This window comes from Oryctolagus cuniculus, chromosome 1 (assembly GCF_051225735.1).
Source record: "Oryctolagus cuniculus isolate XC-2025 breed Fujian yellow rabbit chromosome 1, ASM5122573v1, whole genome shotgun sequence".
NCBI lineage: Eukaryota > Metazoa > Chordata > Mammalia > Lagomorpha > Leporidae > Oryctolagus > Oryctolagus cuniculus.
In genome coordinates, this window is record NC_142867.1 from 62,103,151 (window position 1) to 62,118,569 (window position 15,419).

A 15,419-nucleotide genomic window follows, 5' to 3' on the forward strand; every position below is an offset into this window, starting at 1 on the left:
TCTCTCTGCTATGGCCTGGGAAAGCAGTAGAAGATGTCCCAACTCCTTGGGTCCCTGCACCCGGGTGGGAGACCAGGAAGAAGCTCCTGGCTCCTGGCTTCAGATCGCCATAGCTCCGGCCATTGCAGCCAATTGGGGAGTGAACCATCGGATGGAAGACCCCTCTCTCTCTCTCTCTGCCTCTTCTCTCTCCATGTAACTCTGACTTTCAAATAAAAATAAATAAATCTTTTAAAAATAAATTAATTAATGATTTTTAAAATGTTTTATGGGACCTCTGGGTGGTTTCTGAGACACTTCTGAGAGTTCCTGAGGTCATAATTATTTTCGTAATAGTATTTGGCTTTGTGCTCTTTAAAAAAAGAATCATTCATGTTATTTCACAAGCATATGATGGGATTTTACAAGGGCCATAGGACATGTAATAACTCAAAAGATTAAGCACAGCAGATACAGGTATCCAACTATTTTCTATTAAGCCAGAAATTATGAAGATTTCCAAAAATTTTAAACAATACCACTCTTCTCATTAAGTTATTTTAGTTTTTCATCATTTTATTTTTCAAAAATGTTCTGCTTAGGCTAATACATAATGTATTTCTTACTAGTTTAATTAATTGATTGATTAATATATACTTAATGTAAGAAAGAGAAAAGGAAGAAGTGTGGAAAGAAGAGAAGGGGAGAGTGGGAGGGAGAAAGAAAGGGAATATCATTGTTCTTAGAATTATATCTACAAACCATATTGAAATCTATCAAAAATAATTAAAATTAGAATAAAAAACTAAATATATATACTTAATGCTAATTGGTTTTAGCTTTTAATATGATAAATATCAATGTCTATACTGGCTATAATTAAAGATATGTGATGTTTTCAGTAATTTGCAAGAGTTACAAGGAATCCTAAGGCCAAAATATTTTAAGACTTCTGCAGTAGATGTCACTTTTATTAACATACAAATAATGAGGGAAGAGAAGAGCTTAGGTTACTGTAAAAACACCCCATTAATAAGTGCAATTTTTTAGCTTATTGAGAATTTTCTCCAGAAATTCATGTATATATCCCATTATTATTAAACACTAATTTTAAGCCACCAACAATAACCATGTGTATTCCTTCATCATTTGTCTCTTATGATACATAATTAATGTGTACCTTCTATGATATTATTTTATGCAAACGTGTTCTTGTGTGTTTCTTTTCTGGACATGCTAAAGATTTGGTCATAGGAACTTACAGACATAGAAAAATAAATACAGAAATATTTAAACAAAACTGTGACATACCCTAATCCAGTGAAATTAAGACCAAGCTTACTACTTTTCTACCTCAAGTGAATGGTGCTGGCTATTCATCACTGACTGCATTCATTAGTAAGTAAGACTGATTTCATTTAATAAAATTCTCTCAAATCCATCTCTCTGTTACTCTACAATAGTTCCAGATACCATTGTGCCTTATCTAGGTTACCAAAATATCATTCTGTTCTTTGTGGTTCTCTCTGATTCTTTCTAATGTTATTTTTCATTGAAAATCTACTTTATCATTTTAATCTGGACGACCTTTCATTCATCATTACTGGGAAAAATACCTATTTTATAGGAGCCATACTTTTCTGATTTTGCCTGTGTATTCAGACATTTTTATATTACATATTTCTCTCTACTGCAGTGAAAAAATGTGTGGATGGATGGATGGAAAATAGTGCAAATTTATAATATTGAAATAAATCTTAGATAATAATAACAAAGGGAATATAAATAGTAGCAGGAGACTAGACTCCGCAGAAGGCAACAAATCCACTGATGAAGGGCAGTGGCAGGCATTTGGTCCAGTAACTGAAATGCCAGTAAGCATGTACACATGCCATTACAGAGTACCTGAGCTGCATGCAAGGCTTTAGCTCCTGACGCCAGCCTCTTGCTGGTACAAATTCTGGGAGGCAGTAGTGATGGCTGAAGCTATTGAGTCCCTGTCACACACATGGCAGATCTTAACTGAGTTCCCAACTCCTGACTTCAACCCAACCCAGTGGCTTGTGGGCATTGAAAGAATTACTAGCTGATGGGCACTCGCTCACTCTCTCTTCTTTCTCTCTCTCCATGTGCCCCTCTGCCTCTAAGATAAATAAATAATTCTAAAAAAATCTATTGAGGGGGCCAGCGCTATGGCACAGCAGGTTAAACCGCGGCCCGCAGCACCAGCATCCCATATGGGCACCGGTTCATGTCCTGGCTGCTCCACTTCGGATCCAACTCTCTGCTATGGCCTGGGAAAACAGTAGAAGACTGCCTAAGTCCTTGGGAACCTGCACCCGTGTGGGAGACCCAGAAGAAGCTCCTGGCTCCTGGCTTCGGATCGGTTCAGCTCCAGCTATTGCAGCCATTTGGGGAAAGAACTAGTGGATGGTCTCTCTCCCTCTCTCGGCCTCATACTTTTGAAGTCAAAACCTTAATTATTGGGCCGGCGCCGCGGCTCACTAGGCTAATCCTCCGCCTAGCGGCGCCGGCACACCAGGTTCCAGTCCCGGTCGGGGCGCCAGATTCTGTCCCGGTTGCCCCTCTTTCAGGCCAGCTCTCTGCTGTGGCCCGGGAGTGCAGTGGAGGATGGCCCAAGTGCTTGGGCCCTGCACCTGCATGGGAGACCAGGAGAAGCAGCTGGCTCCTGCCTTCAGATCAGCGCAGTGCGCCAGCCGCAGCGCACTGGCTGCGGCAGCCATTGGAGGGTGAACCAACGGCAAAGGAAGACCTTTCTCTCTGCCTCTCTCTCTCACTGTCCACTCTGCCTGTCAAAAACAAAAACAAAAACAAACAAACAAACAAACAAAAAAAAAAACTCAGGCCTAAGAGTGGGAATTTGGTGTAGTAGTTACAATGCCATTTGTTAAGACCATATCTCACATTGGAGTGGCTCTGTCTGAGTCCCAGCTCTGCTCTCAATTCCAATCACCTGCTAATGCATACCCTGGGAGGTGGCAGTGATGGTTCAAGCACTTGAGTCTCTACCTTCCATGCGGGAGACCTGGACTCAGTTTTAGGTTCCTGGCTTCAGCCAAATACCCCAGGCAGTTATGAGCATTTGGAAAATGAGCCACCAGATAGATCTTTCTCTGTCTGTTTCTGTATGTCTCTCTGTCTTTCAAATAAATAAGCAACGTGTTTTTGACTATCGTTTATAACCTGCGTCTGTATTTTTGCTGAACAGTGATCTTTCTGTTTTTCACTTGTTGAACTCTTTGGTGGAACATTAAGTCTGTGATCATAAAGTAAATTTAAATGTATGCTGTTTTAAAAAAAGAAAAAAGAAGGAAGGAAGGAGGGAAGCAGGAAATTATCATATTCATAGATTTGTATCTGTGAGCTAAATGAAATCTATTCCCTTCATATTAATAAAAAGAACACTAAAACAATATTCCTGGCAGAAAACACATCATAAGTAAGGGATTAGGTGTTGGTTACACCATGTATTCTTGTTACACTACTGATGAGCAAGACAGAGAACATTGACAGATAAAGAAATGGAGAAAAATAAGTATTGACCAATTCAAAGCCTCTTTGCCTTGCCATTATCTTGGAAGTTTTTAGACAGCAATTGGAGAATTTTAAGCATGCTTAAGTTCCTAAAGAAACATCTAGTCTAAATGTAAGACATGACTGGAGAATTAGAGAATCAGAGGAAGTCTTAAATCTAAACTAACACAGCAGCAGTAGGAATTACTAGACAATAAAGCAAATTATAAATGCTGTACTAAGGGAGGATCTTCAGCTTGACGACCAAAAACTTTTAAAATATATATTTATTTGCATATGTACATCTAAGTATTCTCATCTTGAAAAAGACATGACTTCCCTAGTCATGACAGATAGTCTACCAGACTCCTCTTTCCAATTCTCTACAGGATGTCTGATTTTGAGTATTCAGTCACTTGTGCCTGTGCCAAATCACCAAGACAAAATTTGAATCCACCTTTCAAACCTCCAAACCCTTTGAAAAGTTCTGTTCTGTTCAATACCCCAAAGAAACTGTCATGTCGATCTTAACTCCTTGTCCTCTTCCCATCTGAATTTTCAATTGTCTATGCAATCTTGGTTTTTCCTTCACATATTTCTTCTATATGTGAGAAAATGTTTAAAATATAAATTTTAGCGAAAATATGTTGGTATACTGTTCAGTACACTTTAGGAAGCCAATTAAAAAAAAAACAGAGATGGTGAAGAACTGAAAGGGCATGGAGAAAGACTACATCATAGAAAAGACTAACAAGTAAAATCATAGAGTCAGAAATTAATTATTAGTCATTTGGTGGAATTTGAGACGTTCCTATATGTTGCATGCTTGTTCTACAACAACAGAAATAACACGAACATTACATTTACTCTCTGCCCATTCCCAGAGTCACCACTTCACAGTAGGATTGCTGCACTGTCTCCTGTTGATCTCCCTTCTTTAACTCAAATTCAATCCATCTTGCCCAGGATTTCAGACATGCTGTTCTTAAAATTAGGTTTATCATGTTGGGTAAGACTAAACTGGCTTTCCAATACCTCCTAAATTTAGACTTTTCAAAGCTTTTCTAGACATTACAAAAGGCAGTTCCCCATCCATTTTTTCCAATATTATCACTCACTATTTGCCAAATTACATTCTCTATTCAACCAGACTAACGTCCTCCATAGCTACTAAATACTCTGCTATTTTAACTTACCTAGACAGTATAGAGATTATATATTATATATGTTGTTAAATGAATCCTAATTGAGTCATAATCTTAATCTTCCTACAGTGAATCCATTCTTTGATGGCTAAAACCAAACTGCTCCATCACAGAAGTATTTTGTTTCAACTTCTTTAAAAGTTAACTAAACCTCTATGAATCACATCATATAGATTCTGATTATTTATTTTTCCTGTTTAAATTGCATTCCCAATTTTATTACACATTATTTACTGTATAGCTTTTCACTCTCCCTGCTCTGTCCCTGCTAGATGATGACTGCAGGGCACTGAACACATAGTAGTTGCTAATAAATACTGATTTGTCATTCATTATCTACATATTCAAGTTCTTATCTCCCACACTTGTGAAGCAGCTTCCCCAGGACCTTCTCCCGTATTTGTCGAGTCTTTACACAGTACACAATGGGGTTCATCAAGGGTGGCAGCAATAAGAACATATCTGCAATGAGGATTACAACAAGGGGGCTTTTGTGTTTTGCAAAGCGATGCATAGCAGCCAGAAGAATGATGGGCACATAGAAGACAAGCACAGCACAGATATGGGAGACACAGGTATTGAGGGCCTTTAACCTCTCTGCCAGAGATGCAATGCTGAGAACAGTCCTCAAGATCATCACATAAGACAGAGCAATCAACATGAAGTCCAGCATGGTACAGAGAGCAACAAAGAAGCCATAGATGAAGTTGATCCTATTATCAGAGCAGGCCAACTTCATAGTATCCTGGTGAAGACAGTAGGAGTGAGAAAGGATATTCTTTTGACAATATTTTAATCTTCTTAAGGTGAAAGGGAATGGAAGCACTAAAATAATGCTCCTAATGGCTAAGATTAGTCCCACTTTAGCAACTGTTTTGCTAGTGAGGATAGAACTATACCTTAGTGGATTGTGAATAGCAAGAAACTGGTCCAAAGACATAATTAGAAGTACTGAAGATTCCATGACTGTGAATCCATGGATGAAAAATTCTTGGGCGAAGCAGGCATTAGGTGAAATTTCCATGGCACTGAACAAGAATATCCTCAACATTGTAGGAAGGGAGGAGAGGGACAGCCCCATATCAGAGACAGCCAACATGGCAAGGAAATAATACATAGGTTCATGAAGTGAGGGTTCTGTCTTTATGATGAAGAGGATAGTAGAGTTGCCTATGATAGCAACCAGGTACATGAGGCAAATGGGAATAGAGATCCAAATGTGGGCATGTTCCAGCCCTGGAAGCCCAATCAGAAGAAAAAATTTGACCTCAGAGTCATTAAAAACAGACATGATGAATATGAACAAAAGTTCTTCAACTAGATCTGAAATCAAACAAACAAGAAAAAAGTTACATGTTTGAATAAAACTGTTTACTACTTTTCCAATATTCTCTATCAAATATACAGAATACATCAAAGTAGGGCTATGTTGATTGAATCACTAATACAACACTCAGAATCTTTTCCACTGCTTTTCCCATACAATATTTAGTAGTATCAGCTTTATAAGATCCCTGAACTTAGTAGAAGTTTGAAATACAGTCTAATAAAATAATAGGAAATCACTTAAAATATTTTATAAATAATAAATTTAAAAGTAAATAGATAAATAGTATATTAAATTTCATGAGGTATATACATATATATTGTATAAATAAATATATGTATTATATTAATAAATGTATTAAAATGAACACAAGATTTGTGTTGAAACACATTTGCCATTTCTTTGACTTTAAATTCTTTAACCAATCTCTTCTTCATTTTAGATCTATAAAACGAATACTAACATAGTAAATTTGATGTTATAGATAATTATGTAGTACTAAATAGAGATTTAGGTCGATTAAATCACAAACAACTATCTGCAAATATTAATTCTGACTGCATAATAGTTTCCAGCAAACATTGCCCAGACTGATGAGAATTTTGATTCTTTAAGGTAAGAAACCTTCCCTCAGGCTACTGCACAAATGTCTGTGCATAAACGTCAGGCTGGTAACTTACTTTATGTGAATCTGTAAGAGCTATTTATTCCACGATGCAGATAATTCCTCTTCTGTTATATGTTATAGAAAATAACAGTACCTACACAGACTTGAGCCAGCATGATACAGTCTCTAACACAATGAAGATAGTAAATACTAGCCACTACTAATTACCTAAAAAAAATTCCACAGTCATCCCTCTCAGACATCAAGTCCTAGACTGGCCAAACAAGAAATTTCTTTTTTTGTTATGGACAATAATGTTTTCATTTGTTTGCCAGCGTATCATATGAATGGGAATCAAGTACTGTTAGAGTATTAGTAAAATATCCTATGATTAAGTTTCCTATTTAACCTTGAGAGCATCTACCTTCCACTTACTAGCACGCGCGCGCACACACACACACACACACACACCAAAGCAACTATTTTCTCCTCCTCACAGTCATTTATTCAGATATAAGTTGTTTAACAAAGCTTAGTTTTAGGTTGCCAAAGGGATTTTTCATTCTTTACACTTACAGGAACCAGATGCTCAATAAGTCCAAGAAAAATAAAAACAAAAACTCTCCACTTTGACCTCTACTTTATCTAAATGTCTCTATTTCTGTTTTCCTAAGGAGTGTAGACCCCTGGGAGTATTTTTAAAACAGTATCCTCTGGGAACTCCCAATAACCTTACACAGAAAGGGCTTATCTTGGGGCTGATACATTAACTCTTTGATACTCGGGTATTGCAACAGGAGCTAGAGATGAAACAGTGGGAGATTATTCAACTGAAATATAAATATTAGAAATCACATCCAAAGAAGAAATATGGCATGCAGCATTTTTAGAGATGCAGAAGTAGAGCTGAAACAACAGGATATCTGTAATCAGAACATGTTAGTTCTAATTCCAAGCCATACCACTTGACTTTTCTTCATCTCTCTCTAATCATCCACACAATAGGAATAGTGCCATGCAAATGTCACATATTTATGAAAGTAGTTTATAATCTAGAAAATAGGTTGCTTGTAATTCCACTTATTGTTATGATCCATTTCTAGTCAGTATCATTAGATTAATGTTGGCTAAAAAGAAATAGATATGAGCAGGCACCTCACACTAGAATTCCAAGCAGCTATCACAAAATTGCATGTCTTCTACAGCATACATGGCTAGAATTGTTATATTCACTAGAAGCTGTTTAGGGTTATTCTTTGTGTCAGTCACTTTTTTTTTTCAAATAAAAAACTAACAATTTCTCCAATTTTAAAGAGGAATGACATAAAAATACATAACAAGGCTCAAATACAAGGTATAAATTTCTCTGAAGAAGGAAGAGGTTGGTTATCTGGCCCAATTGGCAGGAAAGACGTTAATTAAGATTCCCATGTCACGTATTAGAGTACTTGAGCTTGAGTCCCAACTCTAACCCCCAACTGCATGTTCTCACTAATACAAGCCCTGGGAGGCAGCAGTTGATGGCTCAAACAGTTGGGTTCCTCTCCCCAACGTGAAAGCCCAGAACTGAATTCCCAGCTCATGTCCAGCCCCATGAGTTATAAGCATTTGAGGGATGAGCCAGAGGATGGGGATACATTCTCATTCTCATTCTCTCTCTCTCTCCCCGCCTCTGTAATAGTAATAATAATAATAATAATAATAATAATTCTGAAATATTCTAGAGGATGCTTTTCAAATCTATCCCATCCTCTTGGGACTTAACATTGTATGAAAAGCCAGTTTGACTTCTAAATTCTAATACACACAATTATTTAATTTGAGGCTTTCATGTGAAGGCCAGTCAGTATATAGCAATCCAGATGTGCTGCAGATATAAAATCCACCTGGAACAGCCCTCGCCAATAATTGACAAACATAAACAGAAATATTCTAATGTCCTTATTAAGGGGAAAAAGCTTTGAGGGCATATTCTAAACTGTCTGCCAGAGTTACCCAGAAAAACTAAGATTTCATGGTAACTTGCTCAATAAAAATACTTACTTCCCACTTTTTTCTTTATACAACTATTCCTCTCCCTTATGGGTATTTCTTGGGATCAGCCACCAAGTAATCACCTTGCTCTACAATTATTTTCTTAGTTTATGCATTTAGAGGAACCAAAATTATATGTGAATAATTTATAAAAGAAGGCTGAATAGTGAATAATCAACATTACTTGCAGAAGTCACCAAGCTGAACTTAGAAAAGCAGATTGTTGTCTACACTTGAACCAAGCTACAAGATTCTTCCTAGATTATTATCAGACATACCCCTGACAACAAATATCAATGAAAGCAGCAAAATTATAAAACTTAATTATGGATTCACATCTTGTGGGATGTAAGAAAAATATAAATAATAAAAGAAATCAACAAAGAAAAATAAGCTTGAAAATGGATCTGAATTTGGGGTAAATTTTCACAACAAGCTAAGCAATTTTTAATCCAGAATATTATTTGACCTATTCAAATAAAAGGAAAATAATAGAATGGGGAATAAAAGTATAAAGATTAGGAGGTGAGAAATAAAATTGCAGAAATTGTTCTGAAGATGAGAAAACCATAGTAATCTTAAATGAGTTAAATTTCCTAGTTAAAAGAAAAGTGGTTATTGGATTAAAAATGAAAAATTTTAAATGTAATATGACTTTTATAAAAAATATCTTAAAAGTACAAAGAAAGAATGTAAACAAAAGAAGAAAAATTACAAATGAGGCAACTATAAAATCAGAGTAAGCCAGGATATTCAACAGAACAGTGTGCTGCAATGAGGATGATGAGCACAACAGATCCACCCTGACATTTCATTTCAGATCTGGGAATGAATGCTTTCCAACAGACTCTGAAAATTCTCAGCTCCTCTGCTGTCAATCCCAGGACTGGATCGTGTTCATGTGTGGATCTCCATCCCCATGTGCCTTCGATACCTGGCACCCATCCTGGGCAACTGCACCGTTCTACTGTGTTCAAGACTGAATCCTCACTCATGAACCCTGTCTGTTTTCTTTCCAGGCTGGCTATCTCTGTGCTAGGCCTGCCCCTTTCCCTCTTCCCCACTATGCTGAGGATGTTTGTGTTCAATGGCATGAGAATCTCCAGTAATACCTGTCTAGTTCAAGAGTTCTTTATCCATGGATTCACAGATAAGGAGTCCTCAGTATTCCTTATCATAACTTTCAGCCATATAGGAAACCCTCTGAGATACAATTCTGTCCTCACCAGTGCCAGAGCTGACAAAATGGGATCGCTCTTTTTCATGAAAAGCATGTTGTTAGGGTCTCCATTTCCTTTTACTCCTAAAAGATTAACATACAGAAGAGTTAACTTTCTCACTCTTATTGTCTCCAGCAGCATGGCATGAAGCTGACCTCCAGTCAGAACACAGGCAGCTTTTCCCAGGCTTTCTTTGTCACCTTCTGTGTAATGTCAGACAGTATGTTCATTGCTGGTCCTATGTGTTCATCCTGAGAACAGCAATGGCAGCAATGGGAACTGGATCCCATAAAGAGTGATTGAAAGCCTATGTTACTTACATCTGTACTGTGCTCATTTTCTATGTGACCGTCAATTTTTTTGCATCTGTGTACCACTTTGGCAAGCAGGTTTGAGACCCTAGTGGCACAGATTCTCATTGCTGGCATTTTCTTTCAGGTGCCACATTTGGACTCTAGTGCAGTAAATTTGTGAAAGTGTCTAGGAAAACTGCGTTAAGAATAAAGATATGGGGGAAAATGGGGCAGAGTCAGCCAGAAGTGGGGAAGAAAATTATTTTTTTCAGCAATGTATTATCAATGATTAATTATTATCCTTCTTAATCATCGGATAATCAGTATAGTTCCCAGGCTGAGGGCTGTCTAGACTAAGACATCTGTGCCTGTAGAACTGCTATGAGTATTGACAAGGTGTGCAGCACAGTTATACAACACAAATATTATTAAAATACTGAATTAACTCTCTGATACTAAGGTGGGAGTTGCAGCACAGTGGATTAAGCTGCCACTTTGGCTGTCTGAATTCCATTAAGAGTTCTGGTTTGAGTCCCAACTACTCCAAGTTTCCCACAGCTCCTGCTCATGTGCCTGGAAAACAGCCCAAGTATAGAGGTTCCTGTGACCCATATGAGAGACTTGGATAGCATTCCTGGCCTGGCTTCAGCCTGGCCTGTCCCTGGGTGTTGAAAGCATTAAGGGAGTGAAGAACTCTGCCTCTTCCTCCCTTTCTACCACTCTTTCAATAAAAATTCATAATAATTAAAAAATAAAAATAAGACACACTGATACCCTTGCTTGCAGCACAAGATAAGTACACATGGAAGTAGACTTCCTGTTACCCTGCAGGCCATGAATATATTAAAGGAACTGAATATTGGAAGTAATCCCACTCCAGTTGCTAGTTTTCTTTAAGGTGTTTCGAGATACATTATGTTTGTTATTATGTATGCTATCATTCAATTTTGTGGGAATTATTGATTTCTGATTTTAAAAGAATGTTATCATCAAATATGAGTTGGTTAACAATCTTACCTCTTTTCTCATCTCTTTAGTTTTTAATTTTTTTTTTGACGGGCAGAGTTAGACAGAGAGAGAGACAGAAAGGTGTTCCTTCCGTTGGTTCACCCCCCAAATTGCCATTACAGCGAGCGCTGTGCCGATCCGAAGCCAGGATCCAGGCGCCCCCTCCTGGTCTCCCATGCAGTTGCAGGGCCCAAGCACCTGGGCCATCCTCCACTACCCTCCCGGGCCACAGCAGAGAGCTGGACAGAAAGAGGAGCAACCGGTACAGAATCTGGCACCCCAACCGGACTAGAACCCCAGGTACCGGCGCCACAGGCAAAAGATTAGCCCAGTGAGCCGAGGCGCCGGCCTTTTCTCATCTCTTAACAATCAAATAGGGCCAAATTCTTTCCCTTGGGGTTTTCAAACCTTGAATTATGACGATAAAGTCTGACTACATTCTTTAAGAAAAAAAAAAAAAAAAACAGCTTTTTTCTCTCTATTTACTCCGGGTTCCCAAGAAGCCATAGCTACTAACAGGAGAACGTAGAGATTACTGATTTTTGTAAAAGATGGGAGGGATTTTTTTAAAAAAGAAATAATAATAATTTTAAAGCACTGATATTTTTGATGAATTGCCCTAAAATAGTTGTTATAAAGTAATAATGCTCATGGATGTTTAGGCATTAATAAATTTAACCTTTATTTAGTTAATTATACCAACTAAGCTGGATCTAATTTTAACTAGCAAAAATATCTTTATGTTATACAATATAAAATCATACACATACATTTATGGCTCTATATTTTAAAGAGGTAAATGATCAACAAAAGATGATTGGTATTTTAAATCATTTGTTTCTCGTCTACCTTTTACTTGTGAGTACTTACTCAGATAGACAAAGTTAAAAAAAAAAAAAAAAAAGGAGAGGCAAGTTTTTGGAGCAACAGCAGATGCCAAATAGGATAGCTTCATCCCATATCAATGTGCCTTGGTTCAAGTCTTTGACTTCAATTCCTGTTGTATTCCAGCTTCTTGATAATGTGCAGCATGGAAGGAGCAGGTCATGGCTCACATTGTTGAGTCCTTGCTACTCCCATTGGAGAATTAGATTGGTTTTCTAGGGTTCCTGGCTTTGAGTTGGCCAAGTCCTGTCTGGTGGGGCTTTTGAAGAATGAGTCAACAGACAGAAGATTTCTGTATCTGTCCATTTGTCTCTTTGCTTTTCAAGTAAAAAAACAAAATGTAAAACTTAGAATTAGCCCATCCTTGCCAATTTTGTAATATGAACATGTTGCCAAAAAAGTTTAGGTTATATGTTATATAATCTGTCATTAGGATTGGAATATTTTTGAAAATAATTTTCTGTATATCTCACTACAGTCACAAATTTTACTTGTGTGTAGCCTATATGACATTTTAATCAGAAAAAAAAACTCCACATATATTAAATTCACTGCTTGAAATAACAAAACACAAATTCACATCTTCTTTACAATTACTTTATGGAAGAATTTCATTAATGAAATTGTGTTTGATGTTGAACAGGCAGATAATATGTTAATCCAGGTAAGAAAAGTACACTTGGAGTAATAAAAGATTAAAACACATATGGCACACCGCCTTAAGCATTGACTGTCATAAAAGTGAAATAAAATGATTGCACATTTTCACACTCATCGAAAACCCTTGAAATTCAGAATTTCTTAACTTTAAAAAGATTATTCAGCTTTTGAGGTATTACCCTGTGTTCAAATACATGAGTATTTCTGAGTGAAGTGTGTAAACATTCACACTACGCAAAGCAAATAATGGCCACAAATATATTCACATCAGTTCATGTTAGCGTTTTGTGATTTTATAGTGACAAGTACATTAGAAAGTGGGGGCAGCAATACCAGGTTGAAATTGACAACCCAACAGCAAGTGCTTTTAGAAAAAGGAAGTCTTGAGTCAGTGTTAGCTCTGAGGAAGAGCTGTGAAATCAGAATCAGAGCTGTATTAGGATACCCAAGAGGCCTGCATTGTGGCTAGCAGGTAAAGCCACCACCTGTGACACTGGCATCTAATATGGGCCAATATGGGTGCTGCTTTGACTTCTGGCTACTCCATTTCTGATGTTAATAGCCTAGGAAAAGCAGTGGAAGATGGCCCAAGCACTTGGATCCCTGGTGCCCACTTGGAAGATCTGGAGGAAGCTCCTGGCTCAGCCTTCGCCATTGCAGCCATCTGGGGAGGGAACCAGCAGATGAAAGATCTCTCTCTGTCTTTCCCTCTCTCACTCTCCCTAACTTTGACTTTCAAATACATAAATGAATTGTTAAAAAAAAAATACCTAGGCAATGGGAAAATAATGAAAGGCAATGTGTAATTTATATGCTGTACGCAAAGTAGCAGTTAGAACTGAAAGTATCCTTATAGTCAAGAAAGGGAAAAAAAAAAAAAGAAAGGATTAAAGAAAAGACAGAGGTACAGGGCATATATCTATGAAGAGACAGTGCTCTCTAGAAGTGACTCTAGGAACTGAATCCAGTGTACAAAAATTCCTTAAAGTTTTAATTACAAATTTATTGGTGTATGCAAACGTCTCCTTTTATAAGCTATTTGAAAAAAAAAAGTCATTCTTCCCTGGGTAATTTGACTCCAGGGAAAAATGATTTTGTTCAGCTGAATGCAAAAATGACAGTATTATCAATTATTTTTTATCTAAGAATTACTGTTTTAAAGCTGATAAATTGTTCCATTGGATTAATGTGATCTTATTATGCTTTGTAATGTGTGCATGTAGGAGTCTATGTCATTGCTTTAAATGTTTGAGGGACGTGTACAAAACTAAGGTCATTTTAAATTGCACTTTTTTAAAAAACTTTGATAAAACCAGGAACAAAATACAGCTGTCTTTCCCTCCTATAATTCAGTTGAAATTGCCTCAGTAACCCAGTAACCAAAATGCCTGAGAATGTTGCTGTCCCAAAGCCCTCTTTTACATGTGTATACTTTACATGCTGGCAGTTTTTCCCCTTTAGTCCATGCTTCTTCGAAGACCCCTCACATTTAGGCCCCACGAACCCTTGGACTGGAGCAGCTGTAACATCGCCTGGCGGATCGTCTTTGTCTTCAAACTATAAATGATAGGGTTCAGTACAGGTGGTAGGAGCAGATAAATATTGGCCAAAACACTGCAGAGCACTCTTGGCGTGGAACTGAAGAAGCGATGCGCCAGAGACAGGCTGATCATCGGCACATAGAAAACAGTAACAGCACAGATATGACAGACACAGGTGCTCAGTGCTTTTTGCTGTTTCTTGGGGGCCACAATACTCAGAACAGTACGTAGGATCAGGACATAAGAGAAAAGAATGAACAATAGATCTGTGCCATTCAGGTAGAGCAGAATAAACAAACCCCAGAAACTGCTGATCCAGTTGTTGGAAAGTGTATATTTGATCATATCTGGGTGGTAGCAAAATGGGTGGGAAAGTTCTTGCCCTTCGTGGAAGGACATGTTCTTCACGGCTAGCACACAGGGGAACATGAAAATCACTTCTCGTATGCAGATGACCAGTCCAATGACCAGACTCATCATGTCTGTGAGCACGGTTGCATATTCCAGTGGGTTACAGATAGCCATGAAACGGTCAAAGGCCATGGCTACCAGCACTGAGGACTCCAGGAAGGAGAAGACATGCAAAAAGAACATTTGAATGAGGCAAGCTTTAAAGCTGATCTCCCTGGCATGAAACCAGAGAACCCCAAGCACCGTGGGAAGGGTTGTGATGGTCAGACACAGATCAACAGCTGAGAGCATGGACAGGAAATAGTACATGGGCTTGTGCAGTCTCCGCTCAGTGATGATGACAAACAAGATCATGCTGTTTCCCAAGAGGGCAATGGTGTAGAGACAGCAGACAGGAATGGAAATCCAAACATGAGCAAGTTCCAGCCCAGGGAAGGCAGTGAGGAGGAAGTTTGAGGAAGATGATGTGGTGTTATTGAAAATTAACATGGTGAGTTGAGGACACACCCTGAAAAGAAAGATAATAATGATGGTATCTATAATTTGATCCTTTTTTTAAAAAAAAGTCCTAATGCTCTCATGAATCCTTTTTAAATTACACAATTTTTAATGCAAAACCCCCAATTTAATCACTCCATCTAATGTATAATTCTACAGTGTCTGATAGAATTTTTGTTAGAGCATGACACCATTTTCCTGCTCTATAATACTCTCA

The 15,419-nt window shown here is 37.8% G+C and overlaps 2 protein-coding genes across 2 annotated transcripts; both read right to left on the reverse strand.

The window, feature by feature from the left end:
- Positions 1-5,070: 5,070 nt before the first annotated feature.
- Positions 5,071-6,009, reverse strand: OR51A7 (olfactory receptor family 51 subfamily A member 7). The gene has a single exon (NM_001171434.1). The coding sequence runs from the start codon at positions 6,007-6,009 to the stop codon at positions 5,071-5,073; it is 939 nt and encodes a 312-aa protein (NP_001164905.1).
- An 8,200-nt stretch (positions 6,010-14,209) lies between these two features.
- On the reverse strand, positions 14,210-15,193 carry OR51T1 (olfactory receptor family 51 subfamily T member 1). The gene has a single exon (XM_008267888.4). The coding sequence runs from the start codon at positions 15,191-15,193 to the stop codon at positions 14,210-14,212; it is 984 nt and encodes a 327-aa protein (XP_008266110.1).
- Between the last annotated feature and the right edge of the window lie 226 nt (positions 15,194-15,419).